We start from the raw sequence: 14,729 nt of genomic DNA on the forward strand, positions 1-14,729 counted from the left end.
TCAATCTTGGTTTCATCAGAACAGAGAATCTTGTTTTTCATGGTCTGAGAGTCTTCAGTTGCCTTTTGGCAAACTCTAAGCGGGCTGTCATGTGCCTTTTACTGAAGAGTGGCTTCCATCTGGCCACTACCATAAAGGACTGATTGGTGGAGTGCTGCAGAGATGGTTGTCCTTCTGGAAGGGTCTCCCATCTCCACAGAGGAAATCTGGAGCTCTGTCAGAGTGACCATCTGGTTCTTGGTCACCTCCCTGACCAAGGCCCTTCTCCCCCGATTGCTCAGTTTGGCCGGGCGGCCAGCTCTCGGAAGAGTCTTGGTGGTTTCAAACTACTTCCATTTAAGAATGATGGAGGCCACTGTTTTCTTGGGGACCGTCAATGGTGCAGAAATGTTTTCGTACTCTTCCCCAGATCTGTGCCTCGACACAATCCTGTCTCGGAGCTCTACGGACAATTCCTTCCACCTCATTGCTTGGTTTTTGCTCTGACATGCACTGTCAACTGTGGGACCTTATCTAGACGGGTGTGTGCCTTTCCAAATCATGTCCAATCAATTGAATTTACCACAGGTGGACTCCAATCAAGTTGTAGAAACATCTCAAGGATGATCAATGGAAACAGGATGCACCTGAGCTCAACTTCGAGTCTCATAGCAAACGGTCTGAATACTTAAATAAGGTATTTCTGTTTTTTACTTTTAATACATAAAAAAAAAATTCTAACCTGTTTTCGCTTTGTCATTATGGGGTATTGTGTGTAGATTGCTGAGGATGTATTTATTTTTTATCAATTTTAGAATAAAGCTGTAACATAACAATATGTGGAAAAAGTCAAGGGGTCTGAATACTTTCCGAAGGCACTGTATGTGCACACTGCCCACAAAATGAGGTGGAAATTGAGCCGCACTACCTAAACTCCTGCCAAATGTATGACCATATTAGAGACTCATATTTCCCCCAGATTACACAGAAATACCACAGTGTGCAATCACAGCATCAAGATTTGACCTGTTGCCACAAAAAAAAAGGACAATCAGTGAAGAACAAACACCATTGTAAATACAACCCATATTTATTTATTTTCCCTTTTGTACTTTAACTATCGTTACAACACTGTATATATATATATATATATATATATATATATATATATATATATATAATTTCACATTTGAAATGTCTTTATTCTTTTGGAACTTTTGTGAGTAATGTTTACTGTTCATTTTTGATTGTTTATTTCACTTTTGTTTATCTATTTCACTTGCTTTGGCAATGTAAACATGTGTTTCCCATGCCAGTAAAGCCCCTTGAGAGAGAGAGATTTCAACGCCTTGCTCTCTTTCTATCTCTCTGAATGCAGAGACCAATCTGATTGTTTTGTGCCCCTCTGATCCTGACTAACCAATTAAAATACTGTAAAACTAATTAAGACACAACGTTTTTGCCTCTAAACCTTTTACAACTAAATTTGATTGAGAGCTGTTGATGCCTAAAGACTCCCATTTACCAACATCCCAAAGTGCTGTATTGATTGATACCTGAGCAATGGTGTTACCTCACAGTCCCGGTATTCTTAATGGTGCAGGGTAGATAAGACCAAATCAATACTTCCCTTTGTTTATAAAAGGATTTCTTAAATTTAGTTTTCTTATCAGCTCATTGACTGTTAGCCCTGCTAGCAGTGAGAAGGGGAATCTTTAATGCTGTTTAACAACCGACACCATCTAAACAAACACTGATTGGATCAGTCCGATGTTGTCTGTTCAGTAATCCAGGAATTTCAGCATGGAGAGTTATAGCTCTGGATGGACTACCTCCCTGGGTGATAAGGGTTTATTTCCTTGATGAATCTGTCTACGTACTGTGTCTGTTTTTTCTCCTCCCTCCCCTCAGGTACAGACGGGCAGTCGGGAGGATCTGGTGGCGGACTACTTCAACCCATTAGGAGAGCGAGAGAGATCCACCCTTTGCCGGCCCTCTCCTCTGAGAGACGGAGCCAAGACCCCCACCAGCTATGTCACGCCCACTGTGAAGAGAGACACAGACCTCCACCGGGCTGGTGAGGGGCTAGGCAGGACCTCCAAACCAGGCCAGAGTGTCAAGCCCAGTGTCCGGCTCCAAGAGGGATCCACCTCCACGCCCCAGTCCCACTCACAGACCCTACCCAACCGGGCCAGCAACGGGTTAGGGACAGGGGGGCGGCCTTCACCCCTGGGACTCCTTGCACCCTGTGGAGGAGGTCTGGGCAGCAGCAGTCTGTCTCGGACCTTCAGCCTGGCCTCCGCTGACCTGCTGCGCTCCAATGGTCCAGACAGCTACCGGCCAGACATGGAGGCAGGAGGCTCGCCCAGTGGAGGTGGTGGGGATTGGGTGGTCAGGAGGCCTGGGACTGGAGCCATGGCCAGGGAGCGCCCCCAGTCTGCCAGGTTAGCAGGACCCTCGGACATAGACCCCCGCAGGCTGTCTCTGGCTCCACCCAAAGAGGAACCACTCAGCCTGGCCCCTCCCCAGCACCACTCCTCCTCCCTGTCCCTGCAGCCCAAGTGCTACGGAGGGATAACAACACCAGGCTCCACCCCCAGGAACAACAGCCCCAGCTCCGGACTGCAGCCACAAGGACAGCCCACCCCCCAGAAGAACCACGGTGGGGAGGTTGCCATGGTGACACCGGTGAGGGCGGTGCTGGCTCTGAAGCTGGAGGAGGCACAGGATGAGGAGGTGCAGCGCAGGGAGGCAAGGCTGAAGAAACCGGAGGTGGGGGGAGGAGGAGGAGGGGGGCTGAGCTGCAGCACGGAGGAGCACCCCAAGAGCGCCTCCCCAGACCCCAACAACGACCCTCAGACTGTGTGGTATGAGTACGGCTGTGTCTAGGAGCCGTTAGTGTAGAGGCAAGCCTCAGTACTGTACAAACACTGTTCTTCCTGCTAAACCACAGGATGCCTGGTCTGGTCTGGCACCGCTAGGCTGGTCCTCACTGTACTGGACCACATCCTTTCTGTTTCTGATCGTTTGAAACTTCCTAACTGCTTTAAAGCTTCATAAAGGAAATGCTGCCCCAAAGAGACCACCATACCACAGGGGCCTGTACCCAGCTGGCAAACATATGGTTGATTTGATTTGCATGACCAAGACGTGGGCATGGGACTCGGGACCGCCAGCGCCGCAGTTACGTTAACAGGTACAGGAATGCTTTGAGGAAGACAAAAGCACTAGAGAGCAATTAATGTATTTTTCTTTACTTTTTTCTATTGGACAACACTGGTTGCTCTCTGTGCACTTTATGCACAGCACAGTGGGTTTGGCCCTGTCCAATGAGTTCTATTCTGAATCTGAAAAACTACCATTTTGGGGATGGAGAGAAAGACCACTCCCAGAGTAATTGCATGGTAACATCTGTCCTCCATCTTTAGGAGCTTGAGGACAGTGTTTGTTCATCTCAACACAGCCTCAGTGACACATTACTGGAAATGGGTCCTCTCCCACTTTGAACATGCTGTTTTCTGTTGCGTCTGTGGGTGACCAAACTATGGGCTTTTGAGAGAGTATATCTCATCTCAAAGTGAAACTGGCTTGTGGGGAGCATGTAATTCATCCCATATCTGTTTTGGTGTATGCGAGGCAGGACGAAACAGGCAGATATACCGTAGAGGGAGGGTAAACCAGACTGACCAACTCGCGAAGAGAGACAAAGCAGGGCTTTTTGTAGCAAGAGGGGACAATTTCTGGAGGAAAGGATTGAGAGAAGTTATGGAGATGTAGTGAGTTGAAGATGAAGAAAGACTGAGATTTGGAGATGATTTACATAATGGTGGTGATGATGGACAGAGGAGAGAGAAATGAAGAAAGATGAATATGAGAGTTTCAGAGACACTGGTCAGGTTGAAGAATAAAAAAGTTAAATATATAATGTTCTCCATGACTAAACACCATGAATGCTCCCAGAAAACTGATCCCTATACAATAGAACACTGTCAGTCTGATGTCTTGTATGTGCATATAATACATCTTATTTTCCAAATACATTCCGAAGAGCACTATAAGACAAGGATAAATAAGTAGATATGTGTCTGAACACTGGATACATTTTACTGCAGAAAACTAATCAGTGACATTATCGACAAGGGGCTATTAAAGTTTGTCTTTTTAGTTTTGAATTATTACGTTTTGTATATTTTGCTTTACAGCGCTACCCAGCTCTAAAATGGCAGTAAGACTCCATTAATTTATTATGTTCCTCTCAAATGACAAAACTATGTCTGCTTGTTTGTGTGTTTTTATCTTCTAACCTAAATGAGTTTGTTGTGAAGTTGACTGTGTGGTTCACTGTAAGGGTGGTGTCGTTTTGAATTGTGCACAACATCTCATTCTCTTAATGTATTGATGCGTTTTCTGTATTAGTAAAAAGCCAGTGGATAAAAACCTCATTAGACTCCTCTATTAGGTAAATGACTAGTCAGCCTATTACAGTGTATTATATAGTATATAGAGCATGAAAATATTTGGCACTCAAATCTTCCTTCAACTTGTTCTATTCAGATTCCAAACAGATTGATCAAAGGTTGGCATGCTTAGCATTCCCAAGAGGAATATCAGCTGTTTGCTGTGGATCACACACAGGCCTAGGCAGGTAGCCTAGCGGTTAAGAGCATTGAGCCAGTAACCGAACCCTGAGCTGGCAAGGTGGAAAAATCTGCTGTTCTGCCCTTGAGCAAGGCAGTTAACCACCAACAACAACTGCTCCCCGGGCGCTGATGACGTGGATGTTGATTAAGGCAGCCCTCTGCACCTCGCTGATTCAGAGGGGTTGGGTTAAATGCGGAAGACACATTTTGGTTGAATGCATCGTTGTGCAACTGACTACGTATCCTCCTCTCTTTTCTATGCACAATACGTGTTCCATCACCATGTGTACGGTTGTCTAAGGTTTTGTCAGGCTGGTACACCGTTTCTGTGTGTACTGGACAGATTTGATTTTGATAATCGTGACCAAACACTACTAAAAAATGCCTATGGAGTTATATGACAGACCTACCAACGTGCAAAGATACTGAAATGAAAATATTGCAAATGTTTGTGATTTGTTTTCATAACTTGATGAAGATGCATAGACCTTTTTTGTCCAAAAACAATGGATTCTTTTTTAAATAAAGTTTTGTAAAATGTAGTTTCTCCTGCCTGTCTTTGTAGGCCTATTTCTGTTACTGTGTGACTATGGTGTGACCATTGTCAGGGTAATGTCACCATCATGTTAAGAAATGTCTGTGTCATGCAATTGTATTATCCTGTATTACCCACACCATGCAACTGATGCAAGTTAAAATATTATCAGAGGGTCAGTCCCAGCATTTATTGCATGAATAAACACACAGTAGGAGTGTAGTTTACTGGAAGGAGGCGGGTAAGGAATACACCCACATGATGATAGATGATGAAGTTCAAGAAGATGTCCTGACCGAAAAAGGCACTAGCGCAACGAGCATTCTTATCATGAAAGTGTGGTTTTGATTCATATTCTTCTCACCTCCCACACATTTCTCGGGAATCTGTTCTGTGGCGCTGAGGGAAAGAGCTTGCGACCGCCTGCCTCTGACGTTCCTCAGATGTAGCCTAAAAAGTGGCACTTGTGTGATACAGCAGCGTTACTTTCAGATTGGTAAAAAAAAGAAGCGATTGTTTCTTCAGAGCACTGACAAGAGTTGCTACCAAGGAACCTATGGACTCATACCATCAGACAGAGCGCGCGCAGCCTATTAGTGGAGCGATAAGGTAAAAACAAAATATATCGTTTCTTTATAATATCGCACATTTTGGGTGTTTAACACGTGCCTTATTTAGTCAACTGTATATTCTAAGCCTAGTCCATTGCCGCACTCATTCAATGTATTTGAGTTTTATTTAATAGGCTAAGCCTTGGTAGCTCTAATTGGTTTTTAAAACTATTGTTTGAAATGCACCATCTTTGCAAATAATTCCTAAATGCTGTGCTATTGCAATTGTACAATAGGCTTTCCAGTGTTTGTTGTCTGAGGGAAATAGCCTACATTGTGTATATTATAGCATACATTTGTATGTATCCTATTTTAGCATCTTCTAATGCAATTATCTTATTAAACATCCTGTAGGCTATACTGAAAGAAAGAAATCAGAATGCTGTGGCGTGGACAGTATTTAGTCAGTATAAATATTCTGGACAGATTTCAGCTTGGAGAGCAATGCGATAACAGGTGCAAGGTTTGGAAAGGATTTTGTATATTGTTACGTGAGTAATATCAATAACAGTAATGCATTTTCTAGCTTTTAAAATATTAAGCTAGGCTACTATCCTCGTTGATGACATTCATTGTCCAATACCTCTGCAAGTGAGTATGGTGGAATAATTATTCTATGTGAGTTTAGGACAAGAAGTAGGCTTGGAAGTAGGAAGTCAAACTAAGAGGATAAGTCAATGTGCCAATGCATTCTTCTTGTGGTGCCCCAGTCACTTGGTGTTTTTCTTAGTGGGCCAAGTAATGCCCTCAGGCTACCATAGTTGGGTGCCGGTCTTCGTCTCCGGTGCATTGGTCTATGAATGAATAGGTTGACTGGCGAAGAGCTATGAACTGATTTGGACTTAGTCTCTCTCTCACTCTCACACTCACTCACTCACTCACTCACTCACTCACTCACTCACTCTCACTTCCACTCTCACTCCCACTCTCACACAATCGCCTCAAGCAAGTGGCTCCTTGGAAAGGCGATTAGAGACCGCTGAATTTAAACAGACATGAATTGGATCTCAATACTCATGGCCGACTCACAGGAGTGCTTTCAGTTAGACATTAACTCAAGGTCTGATTGTGCTGTAATGTTTGTAGTCTGCAGTCTTTATTAAATTAGGATATGCACCTCAGTGATTCTTGAAAGTCGGGACACTCCTTGTCCGGCAGGGAAAACTTATTTTTTATAGATTTAGTTGCATTATTTGAGATTAAAATGTACATTTACCTAAATGTTATAAGGGAAAATATTTGTTTTGTGAATTTTCTAAATGCTTTTAATATTATTCATTTCCATGTCGGCTCTATGCCAGGAAATGTCCTTGTCTGGAGCAAAGGATCCCCAATTTCAAACTCTTCAAAAAAAAAGTGTTTACAATTCTTAAAACTGGCAATAATTGGTATTAACTGAAAAATTATCTTATGCCGTTTCTTGCAATAGCCCTGTCAGACTTTAAATAATATTTATTTCAAAACTGATTCCTAAAATATGTGTCTAGAGATTTTGTCAATGCCGTTAGATTTGTCTAAAATACTAAATTAATCAGGAATGAGCAGGGTCAGCTATACCATAAGGACCCCTTATTCATGTCCTCATTACATGTAGTGCTACAAGACAACCCATGGTCTGTAAAGTTCTCTACTTTTGATAGATTTAAACAAATATTGGCATCACCACTGTCACAAGCATAAACTGGCAACTCCATCTGCCTGATAGATTCTAATAATGGTTATTATGGATTCTCAAATGAATCATTTTCCATATTTTACAAATGTTTGTATTGAACTTTTAGTTTTAGAGGCAAAAATGTCTGTTTTGAGTATCTTATCAACTCTGTCAGTGGCTTGTCAACTCCTTCACTGATGGCTAACCCCCTTCAGAAAGTTTTTGTCAATATTCAGAAAAAATATTTGAATCACTGTTATGCAACAGATGCTTAAACTATTAAAGTATTTGCTGTGCTAGACCTAAGGTATAATGTTTGCTTTATATATGTTTTATTTTCTAAATGTAGAAAAACATGCCAAAATGCTAACTAAATTAGCCCTGGAGCATTTAATAGTGCTATAAAACAAAACAAAAATACGTTTGGAGATTTTGTATTACATATTTAAATAATCAAACGTTAGAATTAAACAATCAAGGCCTTTCAACTTGTTGGGCAATAATTGTAAAAATGAAATGCCTTTTATGGTGTCTGACAGAGTTGACAAATCCAGTTAGTTGCATTTTATGAAAAAAGTTAATAATGAGGTTGTGGTGTTACATGGTGTGATAGCTGATACTTTGGTCTATCAAAAATATATATTTCAAATGTTAAAATTAAGGAAAATATTTGTGGGAAAAAACATCAGATTGTCCAGTCTTTCAAGAGTCCCTGACCTACAGTCCTCTTTATGACCAGGGTTGGGGAGTAACCTATTACATGTAATCATTTACATGTTATCTGATTACAAAATAATAATGTATGTTTGTAATTGGATAATTTCAGGGAGTACCTCCCTTTTTCACTCTGCTTCAAAACATTTGCTGCCTACTGAACACACCCCTTGCTACACTCATCAGTATCGGTGGTGATTGTTTATGGTTTTATGTTGACTTATCTCCATCTGCACATGGGCCTATTCAGACCTGAGGTTATGAGGACAAAAGTAAGAGCAGAGTAACTCTGGACATTTTCATTATGGAATAATATCACAATGTAGGAAGGACCTGTGAGGGTAATGATGCATTTTAATATTTCATCACTACATTCTTGACTATCATAATGTTGATTTGAGATGAGAGCTCCTTGTTCTTCAGCAGCACATGTTACTACTCCAGGCATGAGTACAGTACACCTTGGCAACAGAGGTGGAACATGATCAAAAATGATTCTACAGTCAATTTCGTGTCTTTTTTGTGTTGCTTTAAAGCGCTTTGAGATTATTGATCTAATGAATAGCACTATAAAACTTTAATACATTATTATTATTTTGTGTCCTGTTTCCATGGTCACCGTGCCGTCCTCCCTCTGTATTGACTGTCTTGTATTTCTGATATTCAGCCTTCGTAGTTCCAGTTTAGGTTGCCAAGGTTACATGCATAGGGCTGTTAGCAGGCTCACTAGTCACCTGGTAGCAAGGCCTGGCAAATCGATACCTAAATTCAGCAAAAAAAGAAACGTCCGCTCACTGTCAACTGCATTTATTTTCAGCAAACTTAACATGTGTAAATATTTGTATGAACATAAGATTCAACAACTGAGACATAAACTGAACAAGTTCCACAGACATGTGACTAACAGAAATGGAATGTGTCCCTGAACAAAGGGGGGGTCAAAATCAAAAGTAACAGTCAGTATCTGGTGTGGCCACCAGCTGCATTAAGTACTGCAGTGCATCTCCTCCTCATGGACTGCACCAGATTTGCCAGTTCTTGCTGTGAGATGTTACCCCACTCTTCCACCAAGGCACCTGCAAGTTCCCTGACATTTCTGGGGGGGAATGGCCCTAGCCCTCACCCTCCGATCCAACAGGTCCCAGACATGCTCAATGGGATTGAGATCCGGGCTCTTCGCTGGCCATGGCAGAACACTGACATTCCTGTCTTGGAGGTAATCACGCACAGAACGAGCAGTGTAGCTGGTGGCATTGTCATGCTGGAGGGTCATGTCAGGATGAGCCTGCAGGAAGCGTACCACATGAGGGAGGAGGATGTCTTCCCTGTAATGCACAGCGTTGAGATTGCCTGCAATGACAACAAGCTCAGTCCGATGATGCTGTGACACACCGCCCCAGGCCATGACGGACCCTCCACCTCCAAATCGATCCCGCTCCAGAGTACAGGCCTCGGTGTAACGCTCATTCCTTCGACGATAAACGCGAATCCGACCATCACCCCTGGTGAGACAAAACCGCAACTCATCAGTGAAGAGCACTTTTTGCCAGTCCTGTCTGGTCCAGCGACGGTGGGTTTGTGCCCACCGTTGTTGCCGGTGATGTCTGTTGAGGACCTGCCTTACAACAGGCCTACAAGCCCTCAGTCCAGCCTCTCTCAGCCTATTGCGGACAGTCAGAGCACTGATGGAGGGATTGTGTGTTCCTGGTGTAACTCAAGCAGTTGTTGTTGCCATCCTGTACCTGTCCCGCATGTGTGATGTCCGGATGTACTGATCCTGTGCAGGTGTTGTTACACGTGGTCTGCCACTGCGAGGACGATCAGCTGTCCGTCCAGCCTCCCCGTAACGCTGTCTTAGGCGTCTCACAGTACTGACATTGCAATTTATTGCCCTGGCCACATCTGCAGTCCTCATGCCTCCTTGCAGCATGTCTAAGGCACGTTCACGCAGATGAGCAGGGACCCTGGGCATCTTTCTTTTGGTGTTTTGCAGAGTCAGTAGAAAGGCCTCTTTAGTGTCCTAAGTTTTCATAACTGTGACCTTAATTATCTTTGAAAGACAGGGTCCTGAAAAAAGGGATGTTTCTTTTTTTGCTGAGTTTATGTAGGCCAGGCCAGCTAGTAGAGCGCAGACCTCACCTGGATGTGTCTGCCTGTGTGATGAACCAGAGGTAATTTCACATAGAACAGCAAAAGCTCTAGGGAAATCACACCAGCTGGAGTGGGATTCATCATGCCTGAACAGAGCAATGTCCTGTATTTTAATCATGGTCACACAATGAATGTTTTTACAATGTTGTTACTCGTGTAATTACAACATTACTACGCAGGTATAATATACATTGTTTTCAATAGGCTTATCATTCAGGGGTTAATTTTTTTTTTTACAAAAGAGCGTATGGCTCTTCTGAGAAGCTGTGAAGTCATGACTGGGACTATGTTATCTTGATCTCTTCTCTGTCCTGGAGGTCTGTTGTGGAGTGCTAGGCTATGTCTGAATTCCCCACCCTTCTCTTGAAGTGTGCACTTGCACACTCCCCGTCATGGATTTAAAAGCATGGGATTGGTGTAAGAATTGGCAGGAGGGAGTTTCCACCATTGCTAAATTAATGCAAGAAAGTGTGCAAGTACACACTTCAGGAGATGGTTGGAAAATCAGGACATAGCCATAGTCTGAGATAGTGGGGAAAACTGTTACCTGATCTCCTCAGTCCTCCTGAGGTCCCTCACAGCAAAACAGGAGAATCACTCTAATTGGAGGTCTGGGGGTTGTGGGGGAACACAAAACACACACAGCAGAAATAGAGAAGCTATGCGGATACACATAAAGTAGTAACTTCACCCTGATTCCAAACACCTCACAGATGTGACATCATTGAATTATATTGATATTACAATAGATTTCCTGTCTGAATACTGCAGTGGGAGTAGTATGTGTGTACTGCCAATGTATTTTTGCACACTTTTATAATAAGGAAAGATGCCTCTATTTTGAGTAAAGCTTGCCACTAGTTGCAACTGTAACATACTGGTATGTTATTTCAAGATGTGAGTGGCCATCGCTATTTCCAGTTGAGTTAAGATTGTCACAGTCTGCTGGTGAAGCCTTGTTCTTAGTCCATGCCTAATTATATCATTCTATCAGATTACTCTCATTGTATGTATTTTCATTTCAGGACCACAACTTCCTTTCCTCATGTGATATTTATTTGTTTTTGTTTTTGTCTTCCAGAGCTGAGTGGGAGGAATGGCCTTTGTGTTGAATCAACCTAACCATGGGTCTCACAGCCTGGTAGTGTGTGGGTGCTACTACTAACAGAAAGGAAAATGGCATGTGGATGTGGGCCATGTCTGCCATGACGATCAACATGTCCAAGGTTGGGTCGGACTACATTAACTGCACCATCAGCCATGAGATCCATCAGTACCTGTTCTCTGGAGCCTACATCCTGGTCCTTCTGATCGGCGTGCCCACCAACGCCTTCTCCCTCTACCACGCCTGGCTGCAGCTGAGAGCCAAGAACGAGCTGGGGGTCTACCTGCTCAACCTGACCGTGTCAGACCTCCTCTACCTGGCCTCGCTGCCTCTCTGGCTGCAGTACATCTTCCAGGGAGATGACTGGAGCCAAGCGGAGTGGCTGTGCCAACTGTGTGGCTTCCTGCTCTATGAAAACATCTATATTAGTATTGGGTTCTTATGTTGTATCTCTATAGACCGTTACCTGGCCGTGGTGTACCCGTTCCACTTTACAGCATTCCGGAGCATGCGGGCGGCTACGTTGGCCAGCACGTTCATCTGGCTGAAAGAGATTGCTGTGGGTGTGGTCTTTTTCAGACACAAGGAACTAAGCACTGACCGCACCAACCAATCGGTTTGCTTTGAGCACTACCCCATGCAGCCGTGGGAGTACCCAATTAACTACTACCGTTTCTCCGTTGGCTTCCTGTTCCCCCTGGGCATCCTGTCCGTGTCATATTTCAGAGTCCTGCGGGCGGTCGGAAAGAGCACGGGCACTCAGAGCGCCCAGAAGACCCGCATCAAGCACCTGGTGACCAGCACCATCGTCATCTTCCTGGTGTGTTTCTCTCCGTACCACGTATTCCTGCTGCTGCGTACCGTCTTTGAGAGGGACTGCCCCTTCATCATCAGCATCTTCAACTACTACCACTTCTCCCTGCTGCTTACCAGCTTCAATTGTGTGGCCGACCCAGTGCTGTACTGCTTCGTCAGTGAGAGCGCCCAGCAGGGGATCCAGCAGGCCCAGGAGGCCTGTACCCAGGCCCTCTGCTGCTGCTACCACAGGGGACAGCACAGCTCTGTCACCGCCACGGGGACAGACTCCAACGAGGTGGACACCTTCAACGAGAAGGGGACAACAACCGTCACACCGCTGACACAGAACCAGATGATCTAGCAGTAATATAAATAATACAAGGGTTTTATAAAGCTCTTTGGAAGGACCTAAAGATGCTTGAATAGTAGTCTAGGAGCTGGGACCAGATTTGGATAAGAGGGATGGAGGAAAAATACTGACAGTGACATGGAACATTCTGCAATGAGATGATGTCATAACAAACGTGTTATAGCAGTGCTATAACAGTGTTATAAGGTATACGTCAATATACATATCAATATAATGTTTTTTTGTTTTTAATTTTACAACTTGTTCTATTTTGCTTTAACATGTGCAGGACACGTGTATACATGATGCTGCCTTGTGTATAAGCCTGAGTTCAAAACTATCTCTGTATAGGCTGGCAGATTTCTTCCTGCAACATTTGAATGTTTCTATCGCTCATCACATTATTTCATATTAATTCTCAGGGTTTTAAATCCCAGAAGGTGATTTCAGGAGTGACTGACTTCATACCTATCAGCACAGCTCAGACATATCAACACATGACCTAACGTATCTCTTACTTATTACCTAACTTATCTCTATCGTAGGTCCTCTGGGATTCTTGGGTTAGGGTTAGATTCTTGCTGCTCAATATCTGTGAATTGCTCACAGTTTCAGGGGTATGTAAAGGATTCCTCAACTCAGAATCATAAATTACACTGTGTGGAGAGCATAAACAAAAATACATACAAACAGTGAGCTCCAGAAGTATTGGGACAGTGACAATTTCTGTTGTTGTTTTGGTTCTGTAATCCAGCACTTTGGATTTTAAGTCATACCCCACCAAAAATGCTAACCTTCCCTGTTATTGTAATGGTGAGAGGTTAGCATGTCGTGGGGTTATGATATTTATGCCTCTAACATTCTCACTCATCATAATTCATGATTCATTCAGGACTATGTGTAGTCATGTTAGCATCCACATTAATGTAAAAGTGTTTAGAAACCTATTCTATTCTTATTTACAATAAAAGTGACTCCAAAAGGACACTACATTATTTACAATTAATTTCTATTGGGCACAAAATAATCTGGAACACAACCAAAACAAACAGCAAATGCATCCAACAAGTTTGTACAGTCCACAATCTTAACGTAGTAAAGATGTACAAATGTTTTTACTACTTCATTACACATACAGTGGCTTGAGAAAGTATTCACCGCCCTTGGCATTTTTCCTATTTTGTTGCCTTACAACAGGGTTCTTCAATTCCGGTCCTGGAGGGCCGAAACACCTCTGTTTTTCATCCTCTCCTTCTAATCAGGGGCTAATTCAGACCTGGGACACCAGGTGAGTGCAATTAACTACCAGGTAGAAATAAAAAACAGAAGTGTTTCGGCCCTCCAGGACCGGAATTGAAGAACCCTGCCTTACAACCTGGAAGTATCATTTGATTTACACAACATGCCTACCACTTTGAAGATGCAAAATATTTTTTATTGTGAAACAAACAAGAAATAAGACAAAAAAGCTGAACTTGAGCGTGCATAACTATTCACCCCTCCAAAGTCAATACTTTGTAGAGCCACCTTTTGCAGCATTTACAGCTGCAAGTCTCTTGAGGTATGTCTCTATAAGCTTGGCACATCTAGCCAATGTGATTTTTGCCCATTCTTCAAAGCAAAACTGCTCCAGCTCCTTCAAGTTGGATGGGTTCCGCTGGTGTACAGCAATCTTTAAGTCATACCACAGATTCTCAATTGGATTGAGGTTTGGGCTTTGACTAGGCCATTCCAAGACATTTAAATGTTTCCCCTTAAACCACTCGAGTATTGCTTTAGCAGTATGCTTAGGGTCATTGTCCTGCTGGAAGGTGAACCTCCGTCCCAGTCTCAAATCTCTGGACGACTGAAACAGGTTTCCCTCAAGAATTTCCCTATATTTAGCGCCATCCATCATTCCTTCAATTCTGACCAGTTTCCCAGTCCCTGCCGATGAAAAACATCCCCACAGCATGATGCTGCCACCACCATGCTTCACTGTGTTCTCGGGGTGATGAGAGGTGTTGGGTTTGCGCCAGACATAGCGTTTTCCTTGATGGCCAAAAAGCTCAATTTTAGTCTCATCTGACCAGAGTACCTTCTTCCAAATGTTTGGTGAGTCTCCCACATGCCTTTTGGCGAACACCAAACGTGTTTGCTTATTTTTTTCTTTAAGCAATGGCTTTTTTCTGGCCACTCTTCCGTAAAGCCCAG

General features: G+C 43.3%; 2 protein-coding genes across 2 annotated transcripts in view; both read left to right on the top strand.

Moving 5' to 3' along the window:
• Window positions 1-5,161, top strand: part of LOC311102682 (protein Daple-like) — a 103,401-nt gene extending 98,240 nt beyond the window's left edge. The window contains exon 32 of the mRNA XM_084144053.1: window positions 1,891-5,161. Within this exon, the coding sequence (XP_084000179.1) occupies window positions 1,891-2,868 (978 nt within the window). The 3' untranslated portion in view covers window positions 2,869-5,161. The remainder of the gene's footprint in view (window positions 1-1,890) is intronic.
• A 340-nt stretch (window positions 5,162-5,501) lies between these two features.
• On the top strand, window positions 5,502-13,741 carry LOC311102684 (ovarian cancer G-protein coupled receptor 1-like). The gene is made up of 2 exons (XM_084144055.1): window positions 5,502-5,763; window positions 11,366-13,741. The coding sequence occupies exon 2, from the start codon at window positions 11,466-11,468 to the stop codon at window positions 12,546-12,548; it is 1,083 nt and encodes a 360-aa protein (XP_084000181.1). The 5' UTR covers window positions 5,502-5,763; window positions 11,366-11,465; the 3' UTR covers window positions 12,549-13,741.
• Window positions 13,742-14,729: the final 988 nt, after the last annotated feature.

Source organism: Coregonus lavaretus (assembly GCF_964263955.1).
Source record: "Coregonus lavaretus genome assembly, chromosome: 27".
In the NCBI taxonomy this organism is placed as follows: domain Eukaryota; kingdom Metazoa; phylum Chordata; class Actinopteri; order Salmoniformes; family Salmonidae; genus Coregonus; species Coregonus lavaretus.